The sequence below is a fragment of the Anguilla rostrata genome, chromosome 17 (genome assembly GCF_018555375.3).
Source record: "Anguilla rostrata isolate EN2019 chromosome 17, ASM1855537v3, whole genome shotgun sequence".
Classification (NCBI taxonomy): Eukaryota; Metazoa; Chordata; class Actinopteri; order Anguilliformes; family Anguillidae; genus Anguilla; species Anguilla rostrata.
Genome location: NC_057949.1, coordinates 27,119,233 through 27,135,746, shown reverse-complemented (window position 1 = coordinate 27,135,746; position 16,514 = coordinate 27,119,233). Strand labels below are relative to the sequence as shown.

Below are 16,514 nucleotides of genomic sequence, written 5' to 3'. Positions count from 1 at the left end.
CCTGTTACTCTGCTTAAACCCCTGTCTGTGTGTGCAGTGAATTCAGCCTGTTACTCTGCTTAAACCCCTGTCTGTGTGCAGTGAATTCAGCCCTGTTACTCTTCTTAAACCCCTGTCTGTGTGTGTAGTGCAGTCAGCCCTGTTACTCTGCTCAAACCCCTGTCTGTGTGTGCAGTGCAGTCAGCCCTGTTACTCTGCTTAAACCCCTGTCGGTGTGCAGTGCAGTCAGTCCACTCACATGGTTCGCAAAGGCAGTCTAGTGAAAATGGGCGGATTGAAACAGGGTTGATTCGGTGGTTTCAAAGAGGCGCAGCTGCAAATTAGGCTAACACTAACTGCTAACACCCAATGTGCGTCAGTTTTTCATAGCGGAACAGAGCTTCGGGAATCGCTGTTCAGACGCCAGACCGACCCCAAATCTAGGTTGGCAGTCTGTGCTCGGTCCATGCATTTCATTGTCTTCCTCTCATTTAATAGTAGGATATGATTTTTTTTTTTTTTAATTGAACCAGATGGACACGTCTCTTAAATGTCATTGCCTGGGACTGCAAAAGTGTCAAAAGGTTGGATTAAATGTCTCACAGTGACCCACAATGCATTGCAGTACACTGTCAAAAACAAAACTTAATTTCCAGACATGCTTATTATTGTCATAATTTATTCTTTGTTGGAAAACATACTTCAAAGAATGCCATCCTCCCTCAATCTTTGAAGAACAAAGTGCAAAAAAAATAAAAAGGAAAGCTTGAAATGAAACGGGAAGAGACTTAGAAAATCTTCTGAATTATACAGCAGTAACAAACAGATGCAACCCTGTTGCAGTGCATTTTCTAAACAGGCTTGCTTCATGACTAGAAATTTCTTCCCGGCACCAACGGACTGAATTCTCAGTTGTGAACTAACTTCAGCAGAATGAAACTCAGTGAAACCAGGAGGGCCAGGCACAGAACCTCCCTTGCAGTGATAGTCCTTGCAGTAGGTTTAACAAAGGATTGCTCTGCCATGCAATGAAGGGGCCTTTCTGAAACCAGGCCACGTGTACACACACATGCACACAAGCACACGCACACTTTTTTATGATGGGACGTCCTCACTTGATTGCATTGGGGTAGATGTTCATCCATACATATCTTTTGAATGACACTGGTAGTCTTCAACCCCAAGGATGGTAAAAACAACCCAGGTCTTTATAAAGAATTTTTAAAAATTACAAAATTCCCTCATGAGAAAGAGGCTATCCAGGGAGGGAAATGCCAGTTCAGTGTGCACTTTTGGGGTCTGGCCAACACATACAATCTACCATGAATCTACTTTTGTCAATAAATGGAGAATTGTAATGATCTACATCGTATTTTATAGTTCACCACAGTCCACCTACCCACCAGAAAATAAAAAAATAGTGCAATTTACACTGTGGTTCCCTTCATATTGGCTCTACAGTATATCGTCAGCATCCAAAAACCTCCACTGTTACCTGTTATTTTTGGGTCTGATGCATAAATAGACTGTTTTGATTATGCTTGGCACTGCCATGGTTCTGTGACTTGGTTTATTCAAAACCTAATGTCATTAAAATTCATCAAATGTAATGTAGTAATCAGCCATCTCTCTTTTCCCAAAGGTTTGTCTTTTTGGAGATTATTATTATTATTTATTATTATTATTTTTTGGAGATTCTAGGACGCTGACGGTATGCAATGCGTTTGTGTCACATGGTCTAAGAGCTACGCGTACATTACACTAGGCATGGCTCAACCTAATACACCTGCATCTAGCTGCTTATCCTCCTCCCCTAATTATTGATCCCCCCCCCCTCCCCCTCCTTCCACCCCCTCCCCCCCCCTCCACAGGAACAGTGAGGTGACACAATAACATCTACAACAGCTCTTCTTTGATTTCACATCGTTTATAAAGCAAGAAAGTGTAAACGACCGCCATAGAAAATTCTCCACAAATCAGGAAATGGGGCACGTCCACATCGTAGGGTAGCAGAGCTTTTTCGGCTCATCGGGGTCTTGAAGTAGTAACCCCCCACATCTCCTCCGTTCCGTCATGCTGAGCGATCAGAAGTACCTTGAAATATAGTTTGTTTGAAGGGTACAAAAAAATCTCCAAAGGTCACGTTTTCCCCCCACTCTCTCTAGGCATTAGGGTTCTGGTATGTCCTCCCAGCCAATCTGTTCCGTCACACAGAGCAGGAATTTTAAGCGGGGCAAAGTTAATCCACTGAATGGAAAATCCACGGTGGTGCTTGTTGCTTAGGTACAGTTGCCGTACAGAAAAAAAACAAAAAAAAAACATCAGGAACAATTACATTGCTCTTCATGATAAATTCTACAGTTTCTTCATGTTATATACAGCTTTTAAGGTAGTCGTTCCATGTACAAATCCCCCCATGGCGTCCGCGAATCTCCGTCAAACGGAGACGTATTCCTTGAAGGTGACGGTGAGGCAGTTCGTGGTGACGTCGGTGATGATGATGTTCCCCAGGAAGGGGCTGAAAGTGCAAAGTGGTTCCTCTCTCTGTGCTGGAGCCCCTCCCCCCGACCCTGACCCCGACCCCTCGCCCCGTGGGCCCGGGCTCTCTGGGACCGCGGTCGCTGTTGTGGGCGGAGTCACGGTCGTGGTTGCGGGTGTGGTGGCGGTCGCGGTCGCATTGGCCTTAGGCTTCGTACAGCTCAGGTCAATAGGCTCGTCGGGGTCGGAGTCCAGACCCAGGCTGTTGCCGAGGTGGCTGCCGTTGCTGAGCAACTGGAGGTCCATGGGTTTGTCCTGGGGCAGTGAGCGCATGGGGCAGGGGGATATGAAACCCCTGGGGGTGGGGAACCTTTTGCGCCCCGCCCAGCCCCCTTCCTCCTCCTCCTCCCCCTCATCTGGCGAGCCGCGCTTGCGGGAGTGGGCGTGGCCGTGGGCGGGGCCGAAGGCGGGGTGCGGCGTCCTCTGGTCCAGCCGGGACAGGGCGAGGCCGTCGAAGCGCCAGGGGGCCAGGTCGGGCCGGGTGGTGAGCGGGAGGGGGCGGTCCTGCGGCGGCTGGGCCAGGCTCATGGCCTCCTCCGTCTTGTTCTGCTCCGGAACGCTGGGCTCCTCCTTCGGGGACCTCCCCAGCTCCATGGGGGGCTGCCCGCGGGGCTGCCCCGATTCGGGGGCTCCCGACACCCCCTCGCCGTCCCCTTCCCTGGCACAGGGCTTCTGGGCGTGGGCTTCTGTAGTCCTTTCCGGAGAGTTCCGCAGCCCCGCCCCCGCCGGCTCCGCCTTCTTGGCCTTGGCGGCCGGGGCTCCGCCCTCCATGTACTTGCTCATGACGATGACGATGCGTCCGTTCTTGTTCTTGTTCTTGATGATCTTCATCTTGCCGCTGAGGCTGCTGGGAAGGGCCGCCGTCTGCGGGGCCGCTGTGCCGGAGCTGAGCGCTGGCTCCGCCCCCTCGGGGCGGGGCAGCTGCTTCTCGGACCCCAGGGCGGAGGGGACGTCCCTCGCTTTGCCCGGGCTGCCCGTCTCCGCGGGGGGCGGAGCCGGGCCGTGACGGGCAGGCTCGTGACCTCTGACCTCCCTGGCTCGGTGATACTGCACGTCGTACATCTTGGGGTCGGGCTGGTACTGGTGGTGCTTCTTGCTGTTGAGCTGGTAGAAGTACCTCTTCTTGCCGCCGGCCAGCAGGTCGGCCGGGCTCTCTCCGCCCCTGGGCTGGTACTGGTGGTGCTTCTTGCTGTTGAGCTGGTAGTGCTGCGGCTGGCATCGGTGCACCACCACCGGGTCCAGTCTGGGCGGGCCGTCCTCATCTGGGGGAGCCTCCGGAAAGCCAGAGAGGGCACTGGATCTCCGCGCAAAAGAGGGAACCTGGAACACATTACAGCATATTAGGGTATATTTCAGCATATTACAATATATTACAGCATATTACAATATATTACAGCATATTACAGTATATTACAGAATATCACAGTTTTACATGACATTACAGCATATTACAGTATATTAGAGTATATAACAGTATATTACAGCATATTACAGTATTTCAGTGCATTACTGTATATTACAGCATATTACAGTAATACAGTGCATTACTGTATATTACAGCATATTACAGTAGCCTATTACAGTGCATTACAGTATATTACATCATATTATTCAGTAGACGCTCGCTCATCCAGAGCAACTCGCATGAGTGGCATCCAGCTGATTGAATATGAGCGACAGTTCCGCGCGGGGTTCACGTAAGTGCAGTGCGGGTACGCAGGCACGATTAAAACGCCAGACGGTTTACTCGGGTCTATTTTTAGGCGCGCTTTCCTTAGCGACGGTAAATTTTGCCGCCCTTTTAATCATTTTGCCGTGCGCACCTGCTAGGGGAGTGACACTTACGTCAGCCGCTGAGTTGGCAGACGGTACTGACAACACCCCCGAACCGGTCTGCGGTCTGTATGTGAGCGTCAGCGGGTGTCAATAAACTGTGGCTACCCGAGAGACGCAAGAGAATATTTGAATACCTACGGATACACCTGACAATTAACTATGACGACAGCAAAGAAACGAAACTGCCTGGTGCAGACAGTTTTATTATGCTGATTTGTTGTCCCACAATTGAAAGAGTTGCTTAGCAAACCCGTCCCAGCAGTGGAATGTGCTGTGCTTGCAGATTTAATAGGAAATAAACCAGGAATAAATTTTTTTTTTTTTTTTTTTTTTAAACACGGCAAAAACATCTGCTCCTGGCCCGCCCGTGGTAGAGTGGCGTCAGCTGAGGTTGGTCCGGTTCGGTTCGGTTCGGTTCGGTTCGGTTCAGTTCGGTTCGGTTCGTGTCGAAACGCGCCAGAAGATTCATTTCTGCTCGGAGGTTCTCTGCATTTAAATGTTTCTGGGGGCGGAGCTTACCTGGACCAACGGCTGTTTGGGCTTGGGCCCCCGTTTGCGATACCCCATCAGCTGCTCCTGTCTCTCCCTGAGGAGTCAACAGAACCACAAAAAAAGTTAATACATTTAAGCAAAAGGTAATGCAGGGTATGTATGGTGTATGGTGTCCAATTTCAGTCATTTCAGAACATTGTGTGTCCACTTCTTCATGCATTCGTTAATACAGTTAGCACTCACACATTGGTTAATAGTCAACACTCAATTAATGTATATCGAATACAATTTAAAGTCCATTTTAATTTCACATTTGAATCCTATTTGACTTTATCTGATGGGTTTTACAACATCCATACTGTACGTAAGCATTGTCTGATTTACACATTTTTATTTGAAATTCCTTCCTGCGGATTTTAAATCGGGCTGTGAGCTTTGCTATCCCGGGAAGTCTAAGCTCTGAATGCTCGCGAGTAAAATAAATCAACAGACGTTCTAAAAACAGCATCGCCTTCCGCAGGTATTGAACACGGAACGTTTGAGTGTTCCTTCGCGTGTTAATGAACCAGTCTGACACGTCTGTGTTTTAAGTGTGGTAATTAGGACCAGAAATTACAGGGAATCAGTCGATTCAGTGACTTTCAGCACAAGCGCGAAGTGCAAATATGAAGCTAATTCACACATTGCGATTGCACCGTGTCCAGGAAATGCTCGATGAACCTTTTTTTTTTTTTTCCCGAAAGCACTATTTACACTGTTCTGACAATTACCATTGTTTTTTTTTTTTTGTTATTTTAATAAGCAATCGCAGAATAATAAGCAATCACCTTCACATTCAGACTGACACTTCCAAAGACACAGCTGATACAGTGTATCACTTCCACAACGCGCCTCGCTCGTTACGGCTGTCTGCGGTCTATACCCACAGCTCCCATCTCCCCTTTAATGAACTCACTCCACACGCCCACCTACAGTACACGGGATTCAATTAACGCAGGCCAATTCCATTCCATCAAACCCCCCCCCCCTTCCCCCTCCCCCAACCTACTACCCCCCCCATCCCCATCCCCATCCTCTTGCTTTTGGTCAAATCCTAATTAGAGTTTTTTTTTTTTTTATACACAGCTCCGTATTTAAAGCCAATCAGGCTCCCAGGAGAGCCAAGCCGTCAGCTTAAAAAAAAAAAAAAAAAAAAAAGAGAAAATAATCCCCCACATGGGAATAGATGGCCGCAGAATAGAAATTGCATTTGGGGGGGGGGGGTTTACTGCGAGCAAAGCAAAGCTATCTCCGGGCCCGGGGTGGGTGGCGGCGGCGGCGGCGCGGCGGCGGAGGGGGACTCGCTGGCGACACGTGGTGAAGTCAAGCGTTCCGCTTCGGGAAGGCGATAACGCGGCCCGGCGAGTTCAGACCGGGGGTGGGGGGGAGGGGGGGGCAGGACGCTCCCCTCTTCAGCACGGATTGGGTAATTACATCCTCCCGCGTCGCGGCCTTTTACCCCCCCCCCCCCCCTCCCCCCCATCCCCCACTCAGGGAGGGGGACTCAATTATCTGGGAGATGGAATGTCTCCACCTTTTAATGAAGCGCCAGGAGGACTTTCAGCCGGGAGCGTCTGAAACAGGCACATACCCGACGTCGCACGCACCCCCCCCACTAATTCCTCTGGTTCCTCTAGTGTCCGATTAGGGAACGTTGAGCCGGGGAGTCTATGCCCTTTTACCTGTGCAGGCACGGTCTTCGCAGACGTCAGGGCATGCGAGTGAATAACCAACGCCAGCGCTGACGGTGTCGCGGAACGTTGCAACGGGAGGGGCTGCGGCCGGTCGTCATGGTTACCACGATGCAAACGCCACCTCATCGTTCCGGTTTGCCTCTCTTTGCGTTTCAACATTTGGGAAACCGCCAGGTCGTTTTTTAACGATTCGGAAAACGTGGCATCTCAATGGGCCCTAGTCACGATACGTGCGTACGATCACATTTGATCGTAAACTGCGCGCAAGAACGTTTCCACGAACATTTCGACATTTGTCATTTTTTTCTTATCTGTATTTATTCATGACTGTTTCCTTATGCTAATCGCATGAACCGGATTGTGCATGAAATTTACAAACATCACAGTGGAGGTACAATTTGGCTCTTCTAACAGCCAATTTCCCAAACGTACCCTGAATGTACAATAATGGTCTACTCGGGTACCAATAAGTACCTTCTAGAGGCAAAAAACTGAATACAGCTGAATTGTGTATCGCTGGCTAGGGATATAGATTCATTTACCCAGAAGGCCCCACCCCAGTGACCAGCGTCTGCACCTTTTCAGGCCCTTTTCTGCAGATTTTTTGTGGGAGTGTGTGCAGATTGGGGTTTGCTGTAGTGCCGCAGTGCTGGAGTGTGTGCAGATTGGGGTTTGCTGTAGTGCCGCAGTGCTGGAGCGTGTCTGCACGCCGCTACTGTGCTAAAGCCAGTTCCGAGGAACAGGACTGTCATCCGCTGACTTCCGTCTGCAACAGCGGCTCGTGACACTGAAACGGGGCGGAGTGTAGCACAGTGGGTAAGGAACTGGGCTTGTAACCGAAAGGTCGCAGGTTCGATTCCCGGGTAAGGACACTGCCGTTGTACCCTTGAGCAAGGTACTTAACCTGCATTGCTTCAGTATATATCCAGCTGTATAAATGGATACGATGTAAAATGCTATGTAAAAGTTGTGTAAGTCATTCTGGATAAGAGCATCTGCTAAATGCCTGTAATGTAATGTAATGAAACATACAGAAGCAGCGTGCAAATTCCTAAACGCAAACTAATTGCAAATTATCATTTTGGCATGCGCTGTCATATTGGCTCACCATGAAACAAATTTCTTACCGGTTTATGTATTTGTTTCGTCTTACGCAACACGCTTTGAAATTCTGAAGGCGTGCCCTGCAGTACACACCCATCTGGCCCCCGAAAGTGTTTTCAAAACCAAATAATGAAAGGGCAGCACTTTCAGACGGTCCTGCATTACGACTGCCTTAGACCGCAGAGGCACGGGGTGGCAGCTGGTTTGTTTCCGTTTTATGATTCACCTCGATGACATGCAAACGCAAAGGGGAGGAGCCGAACCCCGTGGCTGTGTGCTGGTAGTCACGGTAACAAAACCCGAACGCCTGAGCGACGCGTGAAACTGGAAAACGCTGTCGCGCGATTGTCCTATCGCTTATGAAAATCGCCCCTCCCTTGCACAGGCTCTTAGCTGCACCGTGCTGATGAGCCAATCGGCAGGGGCTGAGTGTCATTTTGGAAAAAAAAAAAAAAAAAAAGGCAGTTACATTACGACAATGTCAGGGGTCCCAAATAGAAAATTTCTGCAGCATATAAATAGCCAGTAAATGAGCAAAAAAAGCGATTGTTCTCACAGGAAGTAATGGAAACAAAATGGCCATGAATATTTATCGGAGCACACTTTGGTGACGCTGATAGCTCCCGTCTAGGAAACCTGCTTCGCTATCTACCCTCGAGTGTCAACAAATTGGCAAGTCGGTAAATATTTACAGATTTCTGAAGACTGGTCAAACTTGTCAATCACATCCGTCTTAACTATGACGTGGATTACCTAAAATGCCAGCAAGATTAATCAAAATACTGCAACAACACGTTAGCTTTTTCCTCCATAGAGTGTTTCACCTCTGTAATCTCCACATCATTGTCAAATTGGTTGTCCGCAACGTTGTCCTTATAAATACAGAGGCGAAAATGGGATTCAGAGGTCCATGGATCCGTTTTTATGTGGCGTGCAGTTCAGATGTTGGTTGGCAGGGGGCGCTGTACCAGAATGTTACCTCCACTAGAAACTAATGGCTTCCATCGCTCTTGCACAACTGTGTGTAGTGTTGAACGGTATGTTAATTATGTCCTGGACGGACTCTTCTGTAGGACTATCAGGACATTACTGAGCAGATCTCTCTCCCCACAGACCACAGATGGACATTACAATCTGTAACCGGCCTTGAAACTAAACAAATTAAACATAACGCCATCCAGTTACACTTTTGTCCCTGTCAAATTGTTCAGGTTAATTGGGACATTGGGACACTTCAGCTCTCCGATGGTCCATCCAACTGAGGCCCATCTCTCAGTGAAGTGATGTGCCCTGTTAGCACAGTTTAAACCTGGATGATCTTATTGGCCGTGGACCCAACGGACATCACTGGTCATTGGCCAGCAGTATTGCCCGGAGAGGGAGGGCCTTAGTCAGTGGAGCCTCTGGGTCTCATCCTGCACCAGCGAATCCTCGGGTTTGTTGCCCCGCGATCTCCACCAGGGCCCAGCGAATGACCCGCAAAGCGAAAAGAACCCGTTCAAGAGGTTGTGTGCACCTCCCCCCGATTGAGTGGGTGGGCGGGCAGCGCAGTCATTGGACGGCTCCGCTATGACTGTGACTTGTCATTCCCCGATTGGATGGCGAAAAATAGGAAGCAAGTGGGACGCTTTCTAAGTCAGCCGGGTTCGACGGAACACGCCCGCGTCATCAAGCGCGAGGAATGAAAATTTAAATGAACACAACGTTAGCGGAGCACGTTAGCTGTCACCGGAAATGTTTCGCTTCTGCTCACTCCTTGTCCAACGGAAACAACGGCAAATTTGCCTTACTTGGACCCCCTTAAAGGTTTTTAAGTAAGACTGGGATGATTTCTGTACCCAAATACAAAGTAAAATTTACTGGTGGCAAGAATACTGGTGTTGTAGGTCATCTCCATGTCACAATGGCAAAGCATTTGATAGTATTGCAGTTTGTATATTAGTGTCAATACCGGTGGTTGATTTCTGCAATTGATTTCCAATGCAAAAATAGATACAAATATTCATGGCTGCCCAACTTGTTTTATCCAGCTGGGTAGTTAGTTAAATAACTGGAGTATCCAGTCAAACGTCAGCATTCACTGAAGAAGATTAGCATGTACTTGGATGAAAAACCAAAAACTGAATCCAACTTTCAAGTGGAAAATTTTGCTTTAGACCAATTTATTTGCATGTGACATCTGTTCTTTGATGCCGGTGTACATATGGACATGTCATTTTTGACTAGTTCTATGGATCACAGCCCTAGCTGTTCAGATTTTTCCCACAAAACACCACAATTTTGTGTGACATGGGGCACTTGATTCATTACGATTTTTTGTTCCATTTTGGAACACTGATATTCCCTTTACTGACACAAATCACCATCGTATGCCTAACGCAAGAGTAATGTACACCCGAACTTAAAAGAAAACTCCAGTGTTAAGTTTATGTGTATTATAACATGGTGATGAAGTAAGCTTTTGTTGTCTGAAAGATAAAGGTGAATGTAGTGAAACAGCTAGTGTATCTCCCTCTCTTTGATTTGTGGAGCACTCGCTTTTAAATATGTGCATGGTATTGTTTGGCCTGCAGACTCAAACATTTTTCCCCAAATTGTTCCGACATCCTTAGACAGGAGAGCCGTGCAATCTTGAAAACACTGTCAAATGAACAGCATGTTTTTAATGCAGCACACAGGCCTGCAGATGTGTGCTACCGTGTGCTACCGTGCAGTCACTTGTTTATACTACTGGCGCATCTCGCCGGCATGAAGTCCACACAAGGCCGCTGAGAGGAGCAGCAGCGCGAGCCTGGCAGCCCCGCCTCCCTTGGCATGCCCATATAAGGCAAGCCTCACGTCGAGGCTGTCTTTCTCACCTGTTTTGGAAAGCAATCAGCAGTCGCGGGTCAAGGATGTTTTCTTCTGGTTCCCACGTGTTGTATCTACCGAGGGAGAGGAGGGCATTTAGAGAGAGAGAGAAAAAAACACGCTTTTCAATTTAGAATCTTTCTTCTTAATTTGTTGTTGTACTATGCGTATAAGAATGATTTGTCGTACACATACTAATATATAACGTGAACTTTGGTCGCTTCTGGCGGTATGATACTACCAGTTTTGTCAACAATTATGCAAAGACGGAACCTTTTCAGGGAATGTCCTCAAATATATTGTGGGATCTGCAATATTATTGTCGGATAAATACTCTCTGCATGCGATAGCGAGGCCGTTGTACACGTTTTAACAGTTTTTCCTGGAGTGTTTTCCTTATTTCCAGTACTTAGTATCAGAAAATGTTTTAGCCTACGCTTTTCAATGATGCTCTATATAGCCTAATGCACCCTCCTTTCAACGGCCAATAGGCTACACAGAAATATGCTACGCATTCCATATTAAAATAACCTTTCAGAGCACTAAAAAATGAGTTTTTAATATTCCTATCATCTTCAATTTAATATAATGTATGGGTGGCATTTATACCCCTCCTCCCAACCGCCCCCATCCCTTTTACGTATAGGAACGGGCAGACCAGAAAACATAATTAAAACGGGATTAGATCGCCATGTATTATCCTTTTACTCGCATAAATTAGTGATGGCATCCGCCGCCACCGCGAACCGTCTCTCTCTCTCGCGCGCGCACGCACATTTCAGATTTTACAAAACCACAAACTGGCAGCAGAACTCCGAGTGCGGGTGTAGTCGCTAAACGCACATTTTTTTGCACGATGCGTTAAAAGAGCAAAACAACTAAACGCAGACTTACTTGGGAGACCATCCTGTCCACTTCACCAGGTATTCTATCCTACCCTGTGGAGAAAAGATGGAAAGCAGGGGTTTAACGAGACGTTCGGCATTACGGAACGAGTCGTTTCCCCATAACATTAGCCCTAGTAGTCAGCCGTAACCACCGATAATCTTGACGGGGATTTGTCCGTGCGGACGGGTTATAGCCTACCTTTCGAATGCGTTTCTTTTCAATGCTCTCCACCGCAAATACGTGTTCTCCTGCGGCAGGTAGCTCCATTCTCGCTCGGATAAGGCTGAATCCGAACGAGCGGTTGTAAATGGGGTTGAAAATCCACGGATTCGAAGCTATTGCTCGATGCGTTATTCAGCTGCCAGTTCGTCTCGTTTGAAGCAAAAATATGTTCCCTCCCTCCGCTCTCTCTCTCTCTCCCTCCCCTTTCTCTCTCTCTCCCTCCTTTCCCTCTTTCTGTCCTCCCAGTTCACTCTCGCAAGCTTTACTGTTCGTTGGCAATACGCAGCGAGATGTGCACGCCGGAGACGCTGCAATAGACGGTGCATGCAATAGCCTGGGCCGTGACGTCAGAGACTAGAGGGGGAGGTTAAGGGTTGTTAGACGGCTTTATTTCTGGACATAGCGCGAAATTGAACGCCAAGAGGGACTTTTGTAAACTGCAGTAAAACATTTTTTTCCCCAAATGTGCATGCCATATAACAGTCTTTTCATGGACAATATTCCGTTCTTAAATGTACCACTGCATCCCCATTAAAATATAGATGGCGACCAAAAAGGGATTACTGTGAGGGGTATCTCGAGAGAGAAAGGGGGAGAGGATAATTTTCTATTTAAAGCCATTTATTTTTTGGTGATTTTAATATCACAAAACACAATTTTAAACATAAAATTCTGAGATCATTTAAAATCGCTTTATTGATGCATTACATTCAAAGTCAGAATTTGGAAATGTGTTCCAGTTGTTCTTCATATCTGCATTGTTATTAATTTAATTTCCACAGTGAAATTAGATGAGACAAAAGTCAATCTCAAAAGAAATTGTGCCTTGGTTAAAAATAGCTGAACACAGACCCAGTTTTCTGTTACATTGCATGTACATTGCATTGTAGGCTATGTGGATTTCCCCCGTTAGAACTAAAGAGCGGGTTCCATTTCAGATGGAGGCGAGCAACTCAGGTTTTATTTTTAAAGATTGACATTATGCATTATATAAGACTTAACGGGCGCGATTGTACACCGACTGCGCCATTTTCACATGAAAAATATGTGATATTTTGTGGTTTGTTAACACATTTGGGCAGGTATACGGAGCGTCCTTAGCGATATTCAAAGCAAACCGAGTTGCCTAGAAAATGCAGCTTTTACGCAGATGTAAACTTATTTAAGACTCCATCGTGAACATTTAATTCAGTGTAATTTAGCCTTTGTTTCCATTTTAGTTCAGTGGCAATAATAAAATACAGTAAAAAAAGAAAGAAACACGAAGGGCACAAATGGGAACATGGATAATTAAGTGCCTCCATTCCAGTCGAATTTTATCATAATGTTCAACTCTCACAATGACACAGAGACGGTTTAGCTATAACAGGCTACTGTAACTACTGAAACCCCCCAGCCGCCTCGACATTGTGGTCATCGAGTTCATATTAATAACTTATTTAATCACCACGCCACTGTTCCTTATCCCGATGCCCGCGGCTGGGTTCCGTTCACCATATTTGGTGCGTTGCTGAGTAGTCGTCTTATTCAATTTTTTTCATCTCTTTATTACACCGATCACAGTGAGCTTTATTTTACGACTAACATCACTGTCTCCCAAATGGATTGAAACCGGGAAGTGGGTTATTGGTTTATTTCGACTACCACGGTAATCGAGCGTGGAGGGGAAACTGGACTGCGGCATATTCTCCATCGTTTCATCCACTTAATATTGAACAGAGTCTTATGATGAAGCGATTTTTTTTTGTGCATGGCGCTTTTGCCAACTCCCGTGTGATCTGGAGAAAATAAATGTGCATCGCGTGATATCCCTCGTTGCAAAAAGATATGTAGGTCACAGTCACACATCGATCTGTAAACATGGCATTTCCTCAGCGGCGAACGCCGTCAGAACCGTGACCCTATACCAGCCAGTTTGTTTTTAAGAGAGGCGTGTTTCCCTGGTTTCATGGTGGCAGCAAACGAAAGGTATATAGGCTACTTAACTTACAAACGTGAGCCCAGCGGGTTACTGTTTTTTATATATATTTTTTAAATCTGTTACGGCTATATCGATTTACAGCTAGAGAAGCATTTCGTTTTGAACCCCTTCCTCCATGTTGTCTGCCTGCCCTGATCGGGCGCGTTTATGCATACGATACACATAACGAGAAATTAAGGATTCCAATCAAGGAGCCTTTAAAATGAACCACCACAAGGGTTAAAGTCAGCTCTGCATACAGGCGGCGACAACAGTCAGCTTATTGCGCGCGTGCACGACACAGCGCTGCCTTTCCATATATGGTAATGGTCTGAAACGGGGGAGCGAAATATCAAGTGGGCTTTATTAGCGGCTGATTTGCATCGATTTAATAGGCTACATAATCAGTATGTCCTGACACAGCAGGAAATTGGCAGATTTTAATGTTTATTTCTCATGCTCGACGTGCCAAGGGAAAATACGACCAAGTGCCACAACAGTGCATTTAATGGAAGGTTGTTTGCGAAGGTGGCCGTGTATTTAATCATTCTCTTCAACATGAAGTCTCACAAAAAAGTGTTTATAAAAAGCTGATAAAAGGCGGATTATCCATTTTGCTGCTTGTTTTCAGCGTGCGACTGTTCTGTCATTCTGTGCGATGGTATCGGGAGTAAATTGCATTTAGTGCAATTGTGAGCCATTTTTACTATGCCCTTGGTTCGCGCTTGAGCTGAAGTGCGCGAACTTGAAAAAGCATTCAGATAAGGTTCCGTGGAATGCAGAGCACGTGCGTCTTTTATCACGCCCTGCACCGAAACGGGCGAACTTTTCATTTGCAGCTCGCGCGATAAAGCGTCAATATAGATCTACGAACCATGAATCTAGTAACAGCCATAAATGGCCGCCTTCTAATGCATTAGAATAAAAAATATGGCATTTATTTATAGTCACAGGTGTAGGAGACCAATAAATAATGTTCCTTTCCGTTTTAAATTATGTAGGCTTTTTTTATTAAAGGTGGGAGTGAAACGGTAATCCTGACTATCAACAATTCCCCAGAGACGAATAGCAAAATTAACGTGATTAACCTCGTGGAGTCGCCTCACACTGTTGTCCTACATCAAATATTAGTGTACAGATAAAATTATTCTACTTGTAATGATTGGAATGATGGTTTTATTCACCCACAGATCTAGTCCTTGCTTTTCGTTTTTTAACGTTTTCTATTTGCAATTGCCTTCACGCCTTGGGCCACGGGTAGCCTGACGAAGGGTCAGTGTGCGTCCTTTTACCCGATGCGTCTGGTTTTCCTTGTCGGATTAAGGCCGATTCACATTTCTGTGACACATTTTGTGTTCGCATTTTGTCAGGTCACTCCCATCTTTCGACATCCACATAAAGACTGCATTTCGCATGGCTATTACGACTGCGTCACCGCGAAACTTAAAAAAATTAAATGAAATAATAATAATAATAATAATAATAATAAATTTAAAAAGAGAATAAAAATTCATAGCAAGATTATTTCAGCGGCACGTGAGTTTAAATAATGAGATGATAAAGCGGGGACAAACTGCATTATTGATATTATTGCGTGGCTAATCTTTGTCATCTGTGTCAGAACTTAATCAAATTAACCACAATTGCCCCATACTGGAATTTCCCGTTATTTACAAACACCTTCATCCATCTTTATCAGTGGAATGAGAAGAAATGCACAGCCCCGTCTCTGTTTCCGAAACATTTGCGCAACGTGGCTATTTAATCTGAGTCACATTGATTAAATAGCGCTCAAGGTAAATAAGGGTGCAATCCACTCGTATTTGACGCTTAACCCGTATGGTTCATGGTCGATCTCTTTGCTCAAAGGTAGCTGTAATGACGAGTTGCAATGTCGATTTTAAGAATGCTTGCGGCTTAAAATGAATCGCAGTACCATATTCATATAAGATGAATAATTTAGTTTAAAAATGCAAAGGAGAGTGTTTTTACGCGGGACATAGCGCTCACTTTGTACTTGTTTGCGTAAGGAATTGGACATTCAGCCATGGAGTTTGTAGATTCGATTCTGTGGGGAGACACTGGCGTACCGTTCGCTGAGTGGTGCACGGGTAGCGTGGAAGATGTTAAGGACAGTCCAGGGTAGAATGAACGACGGAGAACAGTTTCATTTAACAATTTAATTAATATATTTAAAACAGACCTTGGAAGGGGATATTATGTGGTGTTTGCAATGTGCCCCCGACGAAACAGTGGTCCTTATACAATTTTTTTGACATTCTGCAGAAAGCTGGCATTTTGCATCAAGGTTAAATCAGAACTGTAAGATCTAGGCTACCAGAGTTAAATTCTCAGGGTAAACCTGCCCTCTAATTCTGGAGGGAAAAAAAACGTCGATGCTTGCACCTCCTGCTGTTACCACAAGCAGATCATACATCAATGAATAAATAATCCGTTAAAACGTTATCAGTATGTCAGCTAAGAACAATAAATGTATAGTATGGTGGTAAAAAATGGTGGTGTTTGCAATTGAATAATTGTACTCATATGAGTGACTAGGCTACCCCCATACAAGTTGCTTTTTTGGTTCCATCATCAGAATACAAGTCGATGGGTATTTTTAAAAGTCTGAACAGGGAATAATAACGCGCGGCGACATTTTGGTGCGTGCGTCAGAGCTCAGCAATTGCGTTGTTTCCTGATCATCGGCACCGCTGTCGGTCACGACAAGCGAAGCTCGTGTCGCTGCAAAGTCCAGTGAAATTGCCGGAAACTGCTGCCGCTGACTCACCGGTGTCCGGGAAGCACGGTTTCATTAGCTTAATTACATAGGCTACTACGTCAGTGGCGACCAGGTAAAGGCTGTGACGCGATTACCAAACGAACGGATGTTTCCGCGAGTTAAAGCATTC

At 46.1% G+C, this 16,514-nt stretch overlaps 2 protein-coding genes and 1 long non-coding RNA gene across 7 annotated transcripts in view; 2 read left to right on the top strand and 1 right to left on the bottom strand.

Annotated features, from left to right (window-relative positions):
• scpep1 (serine carboxypeptidase 1) overlaps positions 1 to 16,514 on the top strand; it is a 397,664-nt gene that overhangs the window by 55,482 nt on the left and 325,668 nt on the right. The window lies entirely within an intron of this gene.
• LOC135243712 (uncharacterized) overlaps positions 1 to 16,514 on the top strand; it is an 83,749-nt gene that overhangs the window by 22,381 nt on the left and 44,854 nt on the right. The window contains exon 3 of one of the 5 annotated variants that reach the window (XR_010326759.1): positions 8,894 to 9,177. The exons of the other annotated variants lie outside the window; for them this stretch is intronic. This is a non-coding gene — a long non-coding RNA (uncharacterized LOC135243712). Of the gene's footprint in view, positions 1 to 8,893; positions 9,178 to 16,514 lie in introns of those variants that run through there. 5 annotated transcript variants of the gene reach the window in all.
• Positions 642 to 11,959, bottom strand: LOC135243709 (E3 SUMO-protein ligase CBX4-like). The gene is made up of 5 exons (XM_064315706.1): positions 11,619 to 11,959; positions 11,427 to 11,470; positions 10,541 to 10,606; positions 4,873 to 4,939; positions 642 to 3,837 (listed from the first exon to the last, which is right to left on the bottom strand). The coding sequence occupies exons 1-5, from the start codon at positions 11,685 to 11,687 to the stop codon at positions 2,416 to 2,418; spliced, it is 1,668 nt and encodes a 555-aa protein (XP_064171776.1). The 5' UTR covers positions 11,688 to 11,959; the 3' UTR covers positions 642 to 2,415.